Source organism: Toxorhynchites rutilus, chromosome 2 (assembly GCF_029784135.1).
Source record: "Toxorhynchites rutilus septentrionalis strain SRP chromosome 2, ASM2978413v1, whole genome shotgun sequence".
In the NCBI taxonomy this organism is placed as follows: domain Eukaryota; kingdom Metazoa; phylum Arthropoda; class Insecta; order Diptera; family Culicidae; genus Toxorhynchites; species Toxorhynchites rutilus.
The window spans coordinates 17,749,645-17,769,414 of NC_073745.1; the positions used below are offsets into that span (position 1 = coordinate 17,749,645).

At 36.4% G+C, this 19,770-nt stretch overlaps 1 protein-coding gene across 6 annotated transcripts in view; it reads left to right on the forward strand.

The window, feature by feature from the left end:
* The first annotated feature begins 540 nt into the window (after nt 1-540).
* Nucleotides 541-19,770, forward strand: part of LOC129765367 (muscle LIM protein 1-like) — a 36,467-nt gene continuing 17,237 nt past the window's right edge. For 3 of the 6 annotated variants that reach the window (XM_055765607.1, XM_055765611.1, XM_055765613.1), the window contains exons 1-2: nt 821-955; nt 8,240-8,487. In XM_055765607.1, the coding sequence (XP_055621582.1) occupies nt 8,373-8,487 (115 nt within the window). In that variant the 5' untranslated portion in view covers nt 821-955; nt 8,240-8,372. Of the gene's footprint in view, nt 672-741; nt 956-8,239; nt 8,488-19,770 lie in introns of those variants that run through there. The other 3 variants (XM_055765608.1, XM_055765609.1, XM_055765610.1) reach the window with 3 other exon arrangements.

Genomic DNA, 19,770 nt, shown 5'->3' on the forward strand with positions numbered 1-19,770 from the left:
ATAAATGAAGATAGTTATTATATCCTACACTATATACTTCAATTCAACCGACTTCATGCATATCTGTGGAAACTCAGGAAAATGGCGTGGTGGAAATAGTTATGAAACGCAGTGTATCAGTACAAATGGCATTCGATTTCACTTCGAAAAAAGTATTCGTAGATTCATAGTGTCCCTCTGATTCAGAGCTTTGTATTTTAGAGAAAATTCCATTCGATGTAAAATTCTCGTTACATTGCTTGATTTGATCAATTTTGAATGATTTCATCTAATTCGAAGAGTTCGAAATGAAGGAAAATGGAAAATCTACTGGAAATCACAGCATAATGAGTGAACATAATGAAAGGACTCCAAAGGCTATCGCAACATGCCCCTGCCGATAGTTATATTTCACATTTTTATGAGGTGCTAAGAATTCGGCTGATTACCTTAGCGGCGGCAAAGACGACCATGTATTTGGTTTTCTCTTTCTGCGTGTATTGGTGCAACCCAGCACCCAACTCCTGTTCGCACCCAGGGAGACCCCGAGGGGGGCAAATAACCGTATGGCCGTAAAAAGTGGCAGCGTGCCGTGTGCAATCCGATACATAGACTACCGAGTGCACGCTACCCCATTCAATCATTCGAAGTAGAACGGTTGGTAGTCAGAGATATTCCGTGGTGGAGAGAGAGTAAGTTTTCCGAGACAGTGATAGCCATTAGCGGGGCCAAAAGTCTAGCCATACCGGGCCGAAGAGGGGTCGGGAGGTCTGTGCTTTGTGTATGAACTGTTCCAACTGCGAGGGTTTCCTTCGTTGTGCTGTGTCGAGCCAAGGTGCGGTCAGTCTGCAAGGATCTCTCGTCTCGATCGGTACCAATCGAGATACGGTGCGCTGAGAAACTCTATTGCGAGTTCTAGGAATCGAACACATTTTTTTTCGTTTCATATCGAACGAACCGACAGTTGGTTTTGAAGGTTGGACTTATGCGGAGAAGATTTGCTTCCAGTGAACTCTGTGAAAAGTTGCCAATTATGGAATGTGACAGCTATTCTTCTGGAGGAAAGTGACAGTACAAAAGTTAAAGGACAACGAGGGAAAGTGTTTTCTTGTGGTTTGAATTCACGAGTGCAATAAAGAAAGTTAGAGAATATAAATAATGAATTGCAAACATACAACGATCATCATCGTTATAATTAACAATGTGCAGAAACGATGGAGTGAACGAGCGATTTATGTGATCGAACAAAATAGCAAACCGATGGAGACACTTGGTGTATCAATACCGACTGGAGACTGGGAGAAGCAGATAGCGAAAAAAAGCGAAAATTTTTCCAAAATTATGCAATCGCCGGTAGCTGAAAATTTTCGTCCGGTGGCAAACTGTGTCATTTACAATGCATCGGAGAAAAGCTATTTTTAGTGTGTGGGTCTGGTGAGGTGAGAGTTTCTGTTTTATTTCTGGACGAAGTGGAAAATTTCAACTCAATTATTTACCCATGGTAAGGAAAGACACATTTACGGTGATGAGGAGAATCTTAATCTGCCCAAAAATTAACGATGAGTGAGTGCTGCTTACAGAAAGTTTATTAGTTTGCAACGTGCCAGTGGAATGTGGTTTGGAGAAATATTTTAATTGAGAGGGACTGAATTTTTCATTTGAATAATATTCAGAGGACATTGAATGTCACAACAATATAAATCAGTAAAAATCTTTCGAATATGCATTAATAATTTACGCATGAAAGTTATTCATTTTGAACAGCTTGATTTATTTCTAAGATGATCTATACATTAAACCAATAAAAAAAACAAGCGAAACGATATATTGCTCAGCTCGTTTCATTATTGATTTACTGGAAATCGACAATACATTATTAATAAAAAAATATTGCAGACCGCATAATAAATATTCAAATAAACCGATTTTTTTATAAACAAAAGGATGCATTTTCTGAGAATTATGTACAATTTGAAACTCCCAATAATCTTCTGACTCAAATTGAACTGAATTTGTTATTCTTTTGTTCTACTTGGTCATCCTTTATTACATCTAGCTTTTGATAACTATCACATCCAGAGTTCAAACGGAAAGTTTTTTCCTTCATTGGCACATTTATCTCAGTGTTTTTTTTCTCGATATTGATTAAAATAAATTCAATAACATTTTTATTAAGTTATTGTTATAATACATTTTACGGAAAGCTTAGTATTCAGTTGGAAATTGGGCAGCCAAACTAAAACTACCCACAAATTTAAGAAGCTTTTCCATGTTAGCGAAGTCCCCAATTTCAGTGCTGCCAGTTTTAATAACTTGTGGTCATCATTGCAAATGGATTGAAACATTGAAGTTGAATTTCAAATTGATTTATCAACAGTCGTTTCTCCAGTGTTATGAGTGTGATATAAGGTAAAGTAAAATTATGGTAAAATAGTTAAAAATTCACTCTCAGTTTGTTTAACATTTTTGTGGCCGTCATAAAAATGAACTCGACACAATATTTGAAGCTCAAATACTCATAGGTGTCTCATTATCCTGTCAAAGTAGTTCATTATTATTGCTTTGAACTACATCTAAGTCTATTTGTGATTGAAATGATTTTGTTACTTCATAACAACAATTTCGGGTTGGAAAAGAACTATACCAATTTGTACAATCAACTTTTAAAGCACCGATGATCCATATCATTTCGAGCATTTCCTAGCATTGAATATATCAGATTTGTTACGAAAATCATTTTCCTACGGATATTGCCCGAATATCGTGGAATCGGCTCCGAGGTGGTCTTTTGGAGAGCTTAATTCAACGGTAACTAAAAAAAACATTTTCTTCGATGCGTTCGGTATAGACATTCTACATTTCACATTTTCAGCAAGGGCTTTTCCTATGTTCACAAAAATTCTCGATGAATCTATGACCATTATGTCGTAAATCTGTTTGTGAAACTCTTCGTTGTTTTTTTACTATAATATGACACATTCTATTTACTGTTGAGCAGTTTCAACATTTATGCACTTGTTCACGTAATACATTTAAGACTTCCAACGGCTTGTCGTGATTTTTTTTTTTTTGCAAAGCGCATCCGACCTTGCTTATTAACTCGACGATCCTAACCAAAATATGTTCAGATTTGCGTCGTGTAGAAAATTTCGATCAGAAAACGGTAGATTCTCACGAAACTATCGTGAGAAAATTCTTGGATTTACACGTACTTTTGAACTTGCTTTTCATAAGAATATCGATACGAGTGTTTTGGTATTGAAATCCAAATAAATTGCCATAGATATCAAAAAGATCTTTTTCATGTCGTACCGTAATCACAAAATCGTTCCGAGTTGGGCTATCACTGAAACTGATGTGAGCTTTATTACATATTAAATGACCATTTCTCTATAAATAATAATCTGATGGGATTCCAATTTTTCACAGCACATTTAATATTTCTTTGTCAATAAATGGTTTTAAAGCTTTTTATTTTCGTGAACCATAAATTTTAAATCCACGTTCATGTCAAATCTAAAGCGTATAATAGTGCTGAACATTAATATTGTATTGTTTGAACATTTCAGATAGTCAACCTCGTATGCGTAGTGAGTGAAAAATAGGAATAAACCACAGTTCATCTGTAAAATATTATTGTGTTTTGCTATTAATTATACAGAATGTTTTCAGTAAGATCTTGCTGTTGTTATTTTTATCCACTGACGGCTCTAGAGGAAAAGGTATGACTCTAATGGGATCATCGAATTTCCTTGTCAATTTTTCCTGTGCTTCTTCTGGAAGAATACTCGCAAGAATATAAACATTCTTAAACTAAAAAAAAAACGGTTTATTCTCGCAGGTTATTGCATCACAGCATGGTCAAACGAATGCTTTTGCGTAGACATCTGTTCAGTCATCCAGCCAAAAGTCCTACCACTTGCAATAATCAAAACCAAAAATGTGATTCAACTCACCGATTTTTCTATTCCTCCCGAATTTGGGGGAATACTTCTGTTTTTGAACCACTCTATATTATTGACAACCGGTTAGAAGAAGACACCGTAGATAATGGATAATCTTGTTCTGTGGTATTAGAAACTCTAGGTACCGTGGTATCATTTCCAGGTGCATGAATTCGGTTGTTCAACATTTGACAAACATTTAAAATGATGATTTCATAACCTTGGTGAATAAAATTGTTTCTCTTGCGAGCGATAAACTTCAACGATTCGAATATCACACTACCTTTTTTTTCTTTCTTTATTAAAGAGATTTTCAGCCAAAGGCTGGTTCATCTCTAAGGTCATATTACACTACCTGTCTTACTCACACCATATGTCCGTTTTATCCGCATCACAAAAAAAGTTGAACTTTTCGGCCTGTTTTTATTCCAGTAAAACATCAGAAAACACTTTTTTGTGAGTTTTGTGTTTGTCGTTGCCGACCGATTCAAAGTACTCGCTAACCAGAGAATTTATTTCCCTGGAATTTTGTTACTTTTCGAAATCTTGCCTTCAGGAGTCGCTTAAGGGCTAAGTCCCTAGACTTCTGCCAATCCCGTCTAGGACAGCCACCAACTCTTCAGAATCCGACGGTTCCAGAATATTCCGTCCGAGTGAAATAAGTTGTTTGCTTTTCGGTTTGGGATTTGCTCTGTTATTCTTACCAGTGTTTTTTAACTCCTTGCTGACTCGACCCTAATGGTTAACGTGATTTTGAGATATGAATACGTGCTGATTTGCTTCCAAAATTAAACTGTTTATTTCGTTGCTATCATGAACCAACAAAATTGAACTAACTTATTGAATAAGAATCCGGACTATATCTACATGAATTCTTACTCTAGCTTAAAATTAAAAGGGAGAGAAAAGATCTCCTTTTCCTACTCAGATAACCGAAAACACATCGATTATCTGCCTGCCTGTTTGCTACATAAAATTCATCTTACTTGTTTCCGTTCTTCGTTATCGTCAAAGAAGCTCAATTTGGTTAAGATTTTACGAACTATTGCCGATTGCCAGCAAAGGAATCCCTATCTATATTTTCCTGTCCTTATCCTTCACTACGCGCTCATTCCGTGCGCGATAAATGGGCGAGACCTAAACAAAACAATTTTTATCACCTCTCGAGTGGCGCATACAGCGCTCTCGCTTTGTGTCTTATCAAAACATGCTTTCCACGTAAAAGGTTCAAGTGGGAAACATCTAGCTAATTGCCGGCAATAAATACTTACTCCTATTCCTTGATCTTATGCGCTATCTCTGGCGCGCTTACCTTGGAAGCTATATAGATCAATTGAAAAAAAGAAAAGGGAACATGTGGTTTCCTTCTGCTGGCATTATTTTGTTTTTCAAATGCGCGTTGCGCTACAAATTGGATATTTGATTATTTCAATTTATTTTTAGTTATCCTGGATCCGTAACAATTCTGTTACCAGCTACACTAAAACACACGATGGTTTATCATGCCAAAACACATATAAACACACAATTTACATGACGTTTTCGGAAAAATGGAATCTAAATGTTCTCCAAACATTCGTTCTGATACACATCTTGATTGATAGCTAATCTTGACCCATGGCTCAGAAATATCCCTCTCAGAAATGGCAAGGTACAGCATCACTTTCTGTTCAAAGTTATGTTCAAACTTGATTTTTTTACATTCGTAGATGTAGTATAATATGATCATACACAAATCATTTCCCCAAGCGGCAATCTTTTGTTGTTACGTGCTGCAAATCACGACACAAAAGAGAACGAGACAACTCTGCATCGGTTCGCACTTCATGATACACCGGCACGCAAGCAAAACCATCATATACGCTTTCGGTGCAGAAAGTTTATTTTCTTCTTTGCCTCTAACACATGCATATCGACCTTTCCATGCATCATGAAACAGCAGGATCGTACGGACTACGCAAAGGGAATGATTCATATTCAGCTAATATAGCAGATCCTGATTTTGAGGTCTCAGAGAGTGCAAACTATATGATTATTTACCTCGATAGAAGCTAAGGGAAGGGTGGACAGATCACATTTTCCATTTTTAACGCCGCTATCCCTTGAAATATGTATATTCACATAGACCGCATAGTTCTACTAGCAACACCGCTCTCTTTTCCCATTCGTTGCTCTCCGCAAATAGTGACCGAATGATGACGTAATTTTTCTTGTATCATTTATTGCTTTGCACTTGTCTGTGCAGTGGAATTCGCTTTAGTAGAGCGGGACGATATATGCGGTTCAAACTTGTATACAGGCTTCGAAAATGGTTTGCGATGTTTGATACAGCTCGAATATGCAAACAACAGTCTCCGTTCCTCTCTTGGTTTAATCATTTAGTGTAACACAAGTGATTACTGTCATTCATGCTAGTATCTGCATGATCCTCTCATATTTGGTTACATGTTCGTGAGAGGTTACTTGCATGACACATTGTGTATCATTCGATTTTGATCGAAATCCAAACACTGCGTTTAATCGAACGAATATTTTTTTCTTGTAATAATAATGAACAGACATTGACAATAAAAAAGATCATGATGTTATAGTTTTAAAAGTTAAAGTTATCATCCTTTAGTAGAATTTTTTGAATGTTAGAATGGTCATAATTTTTCCATCGCTTGTATTTTTTTCCTTGTTACGATGTTTTATTTAAATTCTAAGTATTTCCACAAATTTAGTTGTCTAGATTTTTCTTTAAAGGGCCTTGATCATCCGGCCAGCGCAAACTCGTAATTAAGTATACAAGCTGAGAGTATAACTATCGAGGCACATGACTCATTCGATACTAAAAAACACATACTTAAACACAATTTTAGGCACCTTCCGTGAATCAGGAATAACTCTTGTTTCCGCTCACCCAAGCTCTGAGACAGAATAGCATCTAAAAAAGCATATTTTCTGAGCACTAATGATTTTTTTGAATATTGGCAAAATTTTGCTTGGGTCAGGGTCATGAGAGTGTAAAAACCACTTACCAATGCACTAAACAGTTCCTTTAGAGTCTTTCTTGCAAAAATCATTTTCACTCTCGATCAACGATCTAGCAGGCTGCAGTGAAATATTGACTATCGTTGTTTTTGTTTTTCCTTTACTCTAAACTGGCATCACTGATCTCGAAAATTCTTCTGTTAATATTGACGGGCATCCAGCAATTAAACGGTCATGATAGGTGGCATCTTTATTCCAATCTTTTCTTTATAGTGGATTATTCAAACTTTTCACAGTTATTAATATGTAACCAGCTTGGCAAAGCACCACAATGCCTTGCAATCGACTCCACCCGTTTGCGCGTTTGTTGATTGATGCTCCAATGATGCACCAGGTTCCTCTGTAGTTCTGCTGTTCTATATGTTGTTTTACAATTTGTCGAATTTATGTGATAGACTCGCACGCTAATTAACTCGAACACTAATTAACATTTTTGTGAGCCACGTTTCTCACCACTCATTACCGGGGGAAAGGTAACTGAAGTGGACGCACAAAATTCAGATTTTCTGTCTCCGAACTCACCAGCTGCAATAAGTCAAGAAGCAGAACGCGCGCGCTATGGTTGCCGCCCAGCAGCAGCGACAGGTGGTTCAGACGCTAATGAGTTCGCTTCACACGCCATTACAGATTTGGCCACTGGCAACAGTGTTGCAAGATACCGCCAAACGACACGCATGGTAACCACCGTGGCAACGTTTTGTCGTTTACCAGCGTATCCACCTAGTCTTATTTTTAGCAACTGCATCGAGTGCAGTGCGTTCGCCGGTGGAAATCCATTGTTGACATACTCACACGGCGGTGAATCTGTTTTTCACGTTCGGCTCGAAATCTCGTCTAAGCCTCCTTGCTGTTACGCAACGACTCTCGTCTAATTCGCTCGTCACGCAATGATCCCAGCGAGTGCGACCGGACCGCAGTACTTTCTACGCGGTGCTCTCCATCGGTTGTGCAATGTAAGGATCGCTCAAACGGCCCCTCGCTCGTTCACCTTTCTGCCTCTACGATAGTGGATCTCCTGGATGAAAAGAAACTAGCCACAGAGAAAACGGAAACCCACAAAACGCAAAAAGATTAGTTCGCGAGCCCTCCAGAAGAATAGTTTTTGTAACCATAACATCGTCGAAAGTGCTAGACTCCGAGTGTGCCCCGCTCCATCAACCTACCGTTATTGCATCACCTTAGAAACGAGGATTTATAATTTTCTTTTCCCTTTATCAATTCGCCCGGCTACGTAATCGTGGTTGTGCGTGGGTGTACTTGTGAACTCGAACATCGAAATCTAGGTCGAAGAGTAAGATCTCTTGCGTCGAGCCGATAAATTGTGTGTGTGAGTGAACCCCGAGGAGTTTATTTTAAAGCGCCGATAGTCCTTATCTTAGAAGTAACCGTCAACAAACAACAACAACAGCAGCAAAGATGCCTTTCAAGCCAGCTGAAAACCCAAAGTGTCCCAAGTGCGGCAAGTCGGTGTACGCCGCTGAGGAACGAGTCGCCGGTGGACACAAATGGCACAAAGGATGCTTCAAGTGCGGTAAGTACCACCCACCATATTACGCAATTTTATCAATCCGATCTCGATCCGAATGGGGAATGGAGACAGAGGGGACGAAAAAACATGTTTTCTTTCTAATTTCGTAAATCGAACAAAAAGTCATTAAACACGCGTTCGTAAGCGAACGCTAGTAAGTTCGGGGTGGATTCACGATTCACGTATTGTTGACATGACGCTTGCCGTCGTGTGGTGCGTCTAGCGGCGTCGACCAGAGAACGATGGATCGTAAAAATAGGTCCCCTTTTTGCGATGACGTTGTTGTTCTCTCTGTGCACATGTTTTGTGGTGACCACATGTGCTGCGAAGGAGTAAACAAACGGGTACTATTTCGGGAACTCAATGAAAACATTGAAGACGAACTTTTCCATGGCATGGGAATTATTCTGATGAAAAAAATGCACTATGTAATGTTGATATTACCTTGAACATTAGTCAACATTTCTACGTAATCAACGGAAGCTGTGTTCTTCGAAAATTGAGATTTTTTTCATAATCTTGTTGGAGATAATAAAGTAATAAAATTATCCCGTGAAAAGCTCTGTAACTTTATATTTTTGATTACGACAAAAATCTTTATAAATGATAGGAGAAACGATTGACTTGGCTTTAAACTGAAAACCTGATAACTTAAATTTTCTTAAAAAAAACAGAGAGCTCCTGCTTTGTTCATTACACACATAAACAATACGTACTCCATGTACACCATTACAGGTCCGACTCGATTAACCGGAGACTCGATTATCCGGGATTCGAGTATCCGGAATTTTAGACTCGTTTGTCCGGAGTATTTTATTTTTGATTTTCGGATATTTTGAATAATTTTGAAAATTCCATATTGAGTAGCCAATATGAATATCAAATGAAAGGGCTTGACTAGTAGAACACAGGTATTTATGAAAAATGCAAATCCAAAATGGCCACCACCACAACATGCCGCCATATTCTTCTTCAAAACCCCATCAATTTGGGTATCATTGCTCGACTGGTAGAACACAGTAGATCATAAAAATCCAAATCCAAAATGGCCGCAGTTCCCAAATAAACAAATGCTTTTTAATGGTAACATTCAGATTATCCTGTTTGTATGTACGTTTGAGTATGTGTAAGGTTGTTCCACATTAATTGAAATTTGACCCCGTTCCTGATCACTGATTCATCTGAAATTTGGAACATACCTTTATTTCTACTGCCATTATAAAACTGCGTATTCCATGATCTTGAAAAATTCAAATTGGCCGCCGCTAAAAAATGGCTGAATGGCATGACGTGGAGAATACACTACATTATGAACAACATAAATTCTAAAAGGTCGTCGCTACAAAATGGTCGACTATGTATTTTTTTGCAATCCACTCAATATTGGTATCAAATGAAATGATGTGACTTATAGAATACAGTACATCATAAAAATATTCCGGAAAAATTAGGTAAGAAATGAAAATTTAAAAAAAAGTCGAATGGTTTTATTGTAGAGAAGTATACTAATGATAAAGATAATTTACTAAAAGCTAGAAAATAAAATAAGTAAAACAACTTTTTAAGGTCAACGGTTTAATGTACTAAAATCTAGAAAATAATTGGGCAAGTAGCAGTTAGTAGTTGTCACATCCGTTCCTTCATTAACACTAAACCTACCGATGTTTCATGTATACCTATTCATCCCACAGCGAGTCGAGTGATCCTTTATGAGTAGTTAGTGAAGAATGACTCGATTTATATGGTTTTTGTTGAGAAACATGACATACCATGTTTCTCCTGTATATTTCGACATTTTAAGGATAACAATTTTTAGTAAAATAATGAAATTACAATTTTTGACACGCAAAATACCACTGTAGCTCAGCCATTCCATGCCAAAACGATATAGTGGTTCTCAGATTTGCGTCAAAAGTGCTAATTTTGTTCTTTGTCACAAAACATTAGACCCGCATTTTTTATTTTTTTACTACGGCGCCAATTTCTATTTTAGGGTGATCCGAAAAATCGTTTTTTTCCACTTTTTCCCAAAAATGACATTTTTTAACTTTTGAACCACTGAACTAATTTGCATGATAGATATATCAAATTGAAGCCAAAGAGCTAGCCTTTTATTATAAAAAAGTATTAAACATGCGAAAAAAATTGATTTTATTTTCGTAATTATTGATTGTAGTCGTTTTTTATTGTTTTCATGGTTTTGGTCTAGAGGGCGCTATTTTTTGTAATATTTTTTCTTGAAAGCTGAGGATTTTTTTACATAATATATCTCGATGTCAGAGGTGCTATTTTTTCGTTTTTGAGTTATTATTTTTCAAGTCTTCGTTCAAAATACCTGTGTGACTTGACTAGACCTGTGCGACTAGAGTTCAATCATCCCGCAAGTATGATATTTTTTCAAAGAAGGTTATTGGTTTCGATTCAATATGTCCCACATCTAAATCGGTTCAGTAGTTCAAATGTTATGAATTTTTGCAAAAAGTCATTTTTGAGTAAAGAAAGAACAATGATTTTTCAAACCACCGGTTAACTTTGAGAAATCATATCTAAAAAACGAAAAAAATAGCATCTCTGATACCTAGATATTACGTGAAAAATCCTCAGCTTTCAAGAAACAATATAAAAAATATAGCGCCCTCTAGTCCAAAGCCATAAAAACAATAGAAAACGGCTACAATCAGTAATTACGAAAATAAAATCCATTTTTTTGCAAGTCTAATACTTTTTGATGAAGGTTTATTGGCTTCAATTTGATATGTTGATCATCTGAATCGGTTCAGTGGTTCAAAAGTTATAAATTTTTGAAAATAGTCATTTTTGAGAAAAAGTGGGAAAAATGATTTTTCGGACCATCCTATAATGAAAATGGGCACCCTAATAGAAAAATGAAATAAATATGGGTTTTATGTTTTGCGATAAGAAACAAAATTACCACTTTTGACGAAAATCTGAGAACTACTATATCGGTTTGGCATGGAATGGCTGAGCTTGGAATGGTTACTGTTAGCTCGCTTAGATAGTCAGCAATACAATTTATTCTAATCATTCACTATTCATTCACAAATTCAACAAAATATATAAAGCAATAGCGTAAATGTGTAATGCAATGGTTTTGAATCAAAACCACATATACAAATCTTTCTGATATCATATGAATGTTTGCACGGGTCAAATGACACATTGCAGTAGTTAGGACAGATTACATATATTTCTCAGTAAAAAAATAACAAGAGAGGAGTGAACACTCAAAAATACATTCGATGTATGTTTTAAGAAAAGTAGTGTAGATAAATTATGTTGTTGCAATGTAATTTGCAAGAAAATTTTGACTAAAAGCTTAAAATGGGTCATTTGACCCCTCGTGGTAGGTTTAGTGTTAATCTAGGGCTGATGAGACTAAAATCGTGGGGTACATGATGAAACAACTAACTGTGGATAATGAAAATCTAACATTTATTTCTTGCCTAATTTTTTCGGCATATTGAATATTGTATGATGTACTGTATTGTAGTAGTCAAATCATTTAATTTGATAACGATATTGAGGGGATTGCAAAAAATACATAGTCGACCATTTTGTGGCGGCGACCTTTTTGAATTTATGTTGTTCACTATGTTCTGTGTTATCCAAGTCAAGCCATTCAGCCATTTTTTAGCGGCGGCCTAATTGGATTTTTCAAGATCATGGAGTACGCAGTTTTAGTAGAATTAAAGATGTCTTCCAAATTTCAGATCAATCAGTCAACAGGAACGGAGTCAGTTTTCTATTAATGTGGGACAACCCTACAAAAATTCAAACATACATAGAAACAGGTCAAGCTGAATGAATGAAACTATTTAAAAAGTATTTAGTTATTTGGGGACTACTGGATATTTCATGATCTGCTATGTTCTACTAGTCGAGCACTTTCATTTGATACACATATTGATGAGGTTTTGAAAAAAATATACATGTCGTCATTTTGTGGTGGTGGCCAGCTCGGATTTACATTTTTCATAAATAACTACTAGTCAAGCACTTTCATTGGATATACATATTGATGAGGGTTTGAGAAAACCCATATTGATGGGATTTGAAAAAAATATGTACACAAACTGCCATTTTGTACCGGCCGCCATCTTAGAATTTCAAGATCATGGAATACGTAGTTTTATAATGACACCAGAGATAAATATGTGTTCCAAATTTCAGATCAAACGGTCAACAGGAAGGGAGTTAAATATCTTTTGATGTGGTACAGCGCTACAGACAAAGTTACAAAGTTACAAAGTTGAAAATTCACAAACATACAAACGGGTCCAAGCTTGATTAAACCGTTTAATAAATAAGTGCAAATCATAATTATATTAGTTTACCGAGAGAAAGTTCGATTATCCGGAGGATTCCATTATCCGGAGTGAAAGAAAACAATACTTCGGATAATCGAATCCGACCTGTACTGTGATTTTTTTTTATTCATTCTATTCCTTTTCCTATTTGTGTGTTTTTTTCCTATTTATGTGTCTTCATATCTAGATCGGGCAACTGTTCTATCTTTTCTTTGGCAATACCTGTTTGTTTACACCAATGTGGTTGAAATGTCTCGCCATCTCACAAAGTGAAACAATTTTCGAATGCAAGTCTATAATGAATTCTTGTTTTGCATCCAAGCTTGCATACTCACAGAAACAGAATTTTACCAAAAAATACCCAATAAACCTCAAAACGTTGAGCTCAGCACTGTTATTGTTGTGCTTTAAAAAAACAGTCAACGGGGAGTGCTTGCACAATGCCAGCGCCGATTCCAGCTCCCAAAGATGTTTAACTGATAAAAAGAACTTAGTCAGGAATTCGACTTAAAAGCAGACATATTTTGTAACACAGCGGGAAACAAACCATACTTTATTTATTTTCTGTCTTTGTAGCTGTCGGTTCCAATGACCAAGTTAAATGTTGGTCTCAAGAGAGCAAGAAGGAATCCATTTTATTTAAATATTCTACAGAATTGAGCTTTTGAGTCGCATGGTAGTTATATCGAAAACAAGATGTGTTTGGAAATCATCGATCTCTTAATCAGTTTCTAACTCTTCTTATCGAATATCTGAATCAGCATCGGTTCTATCGTATATTTGATCGTCGAATCGAGAAGGCGAGTTCCTTGGAGGCGTAAACTTTTTACTCAATGCCCGTTGCACCAGACGAGGGTATAAAAGGTGTCAAAGGTATTCTCGTACTCAAACGAGAATGAAAACAGTCGCCACGGAAAGGATGAAGTCAGAAGTAAAGTGAAAACCACCCATTAAATATGGTCAGGAGAAAAAATACGCTGTACAAGGCGGTTCTTTTTAAAACCACAACACGTGTAATTACAAAAAAAAATTGTTTATAATTGTTGCAATGGTTCATTACACTACTTTGCTTTGAAAATATAACTATGGCCCCCTTTCTCTTAGAAAAAAACAAGGGTACCAGATATGAAGATCCTTCTATTTTGTAAAGACATATTAGAGACCAAGATTTAGCAATTTGGAATCTAGGAGATGAAAATGATTTGTTTGTTTCGTTGAATTCAATCAGAATCATTTTCGATTGAGTGTATTTTTTACGCATACTGAAACATCAATTCTTCTATTTCGTTCGTTTCTGCTGTCATTTCATATGAATTTAGAATGCAGACGCTTTGTCGAATGAGGCCACTAATGAGCTATTTTCATTATCATAGAGTTTCACTTCACGTGTGAGAGGACGCTCGCTGCTTTAAATTGAAAGTTACATTCGATTTTAGTTCAACAAACTTGACAGAACCGGATCGTCATTCAAGAAACTAAAAAAGGATATGAGGGCATATAAGTCACTCGGCAACTAATTACTCCAGTGGCATACTATGCAGCCTTCAACATCGTCATTTTCATTAGTTTCAATGAGTACGTATCGAATTCAAACGAAACTTTCATTTGAATATTTTGATTCGTTTTCAACATGACGATTTGATAATTTCGCTTCTGTCATACAAATGAAACATAAATTTTGGCATTACTCGAAAATTAATCAAGCAAACGAAACCAAATTTGACTACGCTACACAACATAACACTACGTAACACTACGAAATAAACAGTGACGACTACCAGGTTCATACCTTTTATCTCAACCCGCCGTCATTCACGCATTCACGCAGCCAGCAATGTATGAAGCGATCACTACTACCAATGTGCCGCCTTGCGTGAAAACTACATTTCAGGTTCAAAGTGTTCTGCTGAATGAAGGCGATGGAAACGATAGAAAACCCCACACCAACATTCTTTCCTTTCTGTTGCTCATTCTACTCCCAAAATAATTGAAATTTGAGAGAGACCACGAGGAATTAGGGGAATTATGATGATGGCTGTGGAAAAAGATTTTCTTTATGAGACGATGCAGATGCGATTATTTTATGAGGAAACTATTGAAAAGTTTGCGCTCAAGGAATCTATTGTTATATGGATAAATGTGAAGAGATGAAAATGTTCAAATTTGTCAGTTGTTTCAATAGTCCAAATGTTTATTGAAAAGGTAGCTCACTTGATCACGCGTCTCCTCTAAATAATAGTACTAAAAGCTAAAAAATAATTTGACAAGTAGCAGTTAGCAGCTACCGCAGTCCTTCCTGTATTAATCTAAGAAATTGATAAGACTTACATAAAATCGTGAAAATTGGAGCCAAAATACACCAGTGATGCGTTTTGAGGGTGTTTTTATTTTCGTTTGTTCAACAACTAATGGGGAGGCCGGGCAGATACAGTTCAAGCATGAAATATAGCGTTTATTCGACTATAAACACTTTACTGAACTGACACGAACAATGACCGGTAAGCTACAATAAAACCGTGACCGTAGAAAACGCCTCGAAAAACAACTGCAACAGAAACAACCGCTCATAAAAAGTCCCACAAGCAGTCTAGATATATTGTCGCAGGGTAGAATATATCTTCTTCTATATATATATAAAAATGGATTTCTGTCTGTCTGTCTGTCTGTATGATTCATATGGACTCGGAAACTACTGAACCGATCAACATGAAAATTGGTATGTAAGGGTTTTTGGGGCCGGGGAAGGTTTTCGTGATAGTTTGAGACCCCTCCCCCCACACAAAACACAAATTTCTGCATTACTCGAGAATTAATCGAGCAAACGGAACCAAATTTAGCATGTGGAGGTTTTAGGATGCAATAAATATTTGAATGGTGGTTAGACACTCCTCCCGCTCTCTAAAGGTGGGCTGTCATACAAATGAAACACAAATTTCTGCATAACTCGAAAACTAATCAAGCACAATTTGGGATGTGAGCGTTTTTGGGTACGAGAAATGTATGACACCTCTCTCTTCTCTGGAATGAAGAGGGGGTCCCATAACAATATTACACATATTTCAACCAAAAATATTCCAACCTAACATGACAATTGAAAATTTTCGGAAAACTCTGAAGGAAAACGGAATAATTCGGAAAATAAAATTCCCATATGTTCTACAATTACATAGTGACAAGTGCTGTTAGTCCATTTGATGTTTGCGCTAGCGAAATTGATCTTTGTTCGAAACTGAAAATGGATTTTAATGTGATGAAACGCACTCCTATATATTCTTCTATCTATACAAAAAAAAAGGATCGCCGGATGTGTTGATAAGGAAAGAACTCGGGGAAGGAATTGTCCGATTTATGGCTGTCTTTATTCTATCATATTTTCTGTATAAAACATTTATTCCATGTAACGGAGAAACATGTTATTTGCAAGTGGTTGAAAAATCTTGAACGAGAATTGTGTCTGAAAATAATCTGTAGTTAAAAAGTAAATTCAACGGGGACGAATAGAAGATTGGACCCATGAACTTGATCATAGTAAGAAAATGTGAATGTTTGAAGGTATTGATTACATAAAACAAATTTTGGGCGGGACGAAGTTTGCGGGTCAGCTAGTATGATATATATATCGGGGTGCCAATGAATGTATGGGGAAAATCGAGCCTAAAATTTCAAAAAGTTACCCTATATAAAATGTTCACCACCTCGGAAAAACACCCTATGCAAAATATCAGCTCAATCGGATTTAAGGGAGAATGGCGCAATGCGGTCAAAGTATGAGCTTTTTGAAAATCGAAAAATCACCCAAGGTGGAAGTAAGGGAAAATGCGGTTTTTGAAAAAAAAAATTTGTTGCCAAACGTCTTAAAATTTTTTCCATTTTTCATTCGGAACTCGCTACGAAATGTTGTTTTGCACGAAAATATACCCCATGCAGAATTTTAGCTCATTCAGACTTCATTTACTGGTGTCACAAACGTTAAAATTTGAGTTTTTTGAAAACCGGAAAATCACCGAAAATCGGGAGTTAAAAAAAAAATTTGCCACATGTACAAATTTATCTGAAAAGGTGCTGATTTTTCGATTATTTCGGTTCAGATTCTGTGCGATTCAGCTTACAGATTTTTGTCTTGAAGTACAGATATGTACAGTTTTTTATGTTAAATTCATAACACGTGAGACTAGTCAAGCAGATGAGAAAGAGATTCGATGTCGATGATTTAACGCTCTAGAATGCTGCCATGTGAAATCCTAGAAATCCGACACCAATAAACATCAATGCAACAATGGAATCGTTTTTAGGTCTCCAAGATGGGAATTTCAAGAGCACTTCTCTACAAGCAAACATTTTAATGGTACAGATTTCTATACAGACTTTTGGGAGAAAAGTGCAGATGAGAAAGGTTTTTTATCCCTCCAGTACAGATGATAGTGTGGCAACACTGTATATGACCATCAATACCATCCAGCAGTGATGGAAGGTTTGAAGACATGTCTTCATTTTGAAGACATTTAACTTACTGTGAAGACATCTTAATTTGTGAAAAAATTTTGAAGACAATATGAAATATGTGAAGGCATTTCAGTACTTTAGCATACGTGGGTTTTTGAGAGATATTATCTCTATGAAATTCTAACTATTGGTCGGAAATATCGTCAAAAGCCGTAGGGCTTTTGTTTCAGTGTCAGAGACTCCACAAGCATATAAAATGAATTCAACAACTTTTCTAGTTCTCTATAGGGCGGAACTAGGGACGATTCGGGGAATTCAGCTCTTAATGAAGGATAAAATCGATTTGTTGATGGTCACAAAAGCGCTGATTTACTTACACTGAAACTAAACCCTAACCAAATCATGATTTACTCGCGAATTTATCTGTGAAAACAAACTTGAATCCGCTGGACCTTACCTTACCGTGAGTAGGAGCCTTGTACTGAGCCCAGTATTTTGATGAATTCGGCTTTCGCATCAATTTCATCGTTGATCATTCGTTACCTTTCGTCAGTATCTGATCGTTAAGCTTCCGAGACTTCGTGGCCATTGTTTGTTGTTTGCTTGTGTACGGTTTGGTTGTCTACTTGTTCGGTGAAACTCGTAGCCTTCGTAGTTTTCGCCGCACAATACAGCGATCAGCACTCTATTCGTCAAATCGTAATCCGTGGTGTTGGGATTAGTCTTGACTTCAACTGCGGTTAATGATGAAGTTTCCGTTCCGTCGCTTGGTTTGCACTTTACTGGCAGTCGTGTGAGTTTTCTTGCACTTTAATCCAACAATTTTGTCAGTTTCTCAGACAACGCAGATCCGTTCTGGAGGGAACTGCGCACAATTATTATTCTTTTCTCCTCCTGCATTCTGAATATCTCGGAATTACGATCCGAGAACAATTACGAAAAAAATACACTTTCTACAAAGTGACACCGCTATCGCCAAAATGAAGTTCCCTCATTCTAAATCAGGGTTTCTCAAAGTGGTCGATATCGACCCCCTGGGGAAAATTGATTTTGGGGGTCGACGAGGTCTGAATATCGACCCCTATAAAACAAACACAAGTTCTTATTTGAAATTTTTAAGATGCTCCATAAGTTGTGTTACGTGAACCACTCTGTCATAAGAATGATCAGGGTTGTCACATATGATCCTGTAAAATTTTCTGAAAAAATAAATATATCTGTATTTTTAGCAAAAAAAAAAATTTGTATCAAAAAACTAACGGAAAAATGGAAAGAAAGATTTATTTTCATTTTGAATGCATTGTTCTTATTTATTGTTTGCTTAAGGGGTAGTACATTATAAACATAAAAAGAGTATGTGATAATTTTTCGTAAAAAGATGTGTTTTTGCCTGAAAAATCAAGACAAATACATTCACCAAAATTTTATTTTCCAAAATATAAAATAAATCCTATGACAGGAAATTTAGTGGAGAATCTGGGCAAAACTATTTCATCAAAATCGGATGGACCTTTCCGGAGGTAGAACTCCCACCAGTTTGCAAAACTTAGTTGCGAGAAAACGGGTTTTAAATTTTGGATCAGCGCTCCTTACGCAAAGACTTAGGTCCACTAATTGGCTTGTAACTTTGAAACGGAGCATCGGACAGACCTAAGACAAAAACTACAGTAAAGCAAACATCCCAGAGAACATTTTAGGTATTTTTTGTAATTTTTTTTCGAGTTTTCATAGCGTACTACTCCCTTAAGCAGTATCAATACAACAACAAAAAATCATAAAAAAAGTTTTCTCATAATGCATTTATGATGTTTATAGATGGTTTTGTTGAACTTTGCTTTTCTTAAATTATCCGTCAATTTCATCCTTGACGCTCCTCCATAGTCGATACATAGTTCTTTGCGTTCAAAATAGAGTTCATCATTGCGGAAGCCAACCGATTTCAGAACTTTTTTTGTTGGCATTGTGAAGCGAGAATATTCACTCAACACACGCTGATAATTGTGGAATTATCAAAAAGTGTCCCAAAAACATCCTTAGCAGGAAGGGAGAAGTGAGGTGACATTTCATATGGTTCAACATTTTTATAAGTCAAGATACATATATTCATGATTCAACGATAAAAAACTCAGTTTATTAGTAAGAAGGTAGACAGAGAAATCGAACTGTAATTAATTTAACATTTAAATTTGAGTTTGAAAAAATATCCTTAAATTATGTATCTTTGCGGAAAATCTGTAATTTAGTATCTAAAATTTGGCAAAAAATCTGTAAAATATAGAATATTCTTTATATGTGGCAACCCTGAGAATGGCTAATATCATAGTAGGAAATATTATTGTTGTACATTTTAAAAACTCAACGATGACTGTGCCCAAGATGAGAATAAAAAAGTACAAAAACTACAAATGAAAAGGAGTTTTTTATGGAGCATCTTAAAAATTTCAAATACCGATCAGCACGGCTTCATGCCCGGCAGATCGGTCCCCACGAATCTGTTGAACTTCACCAACACCTG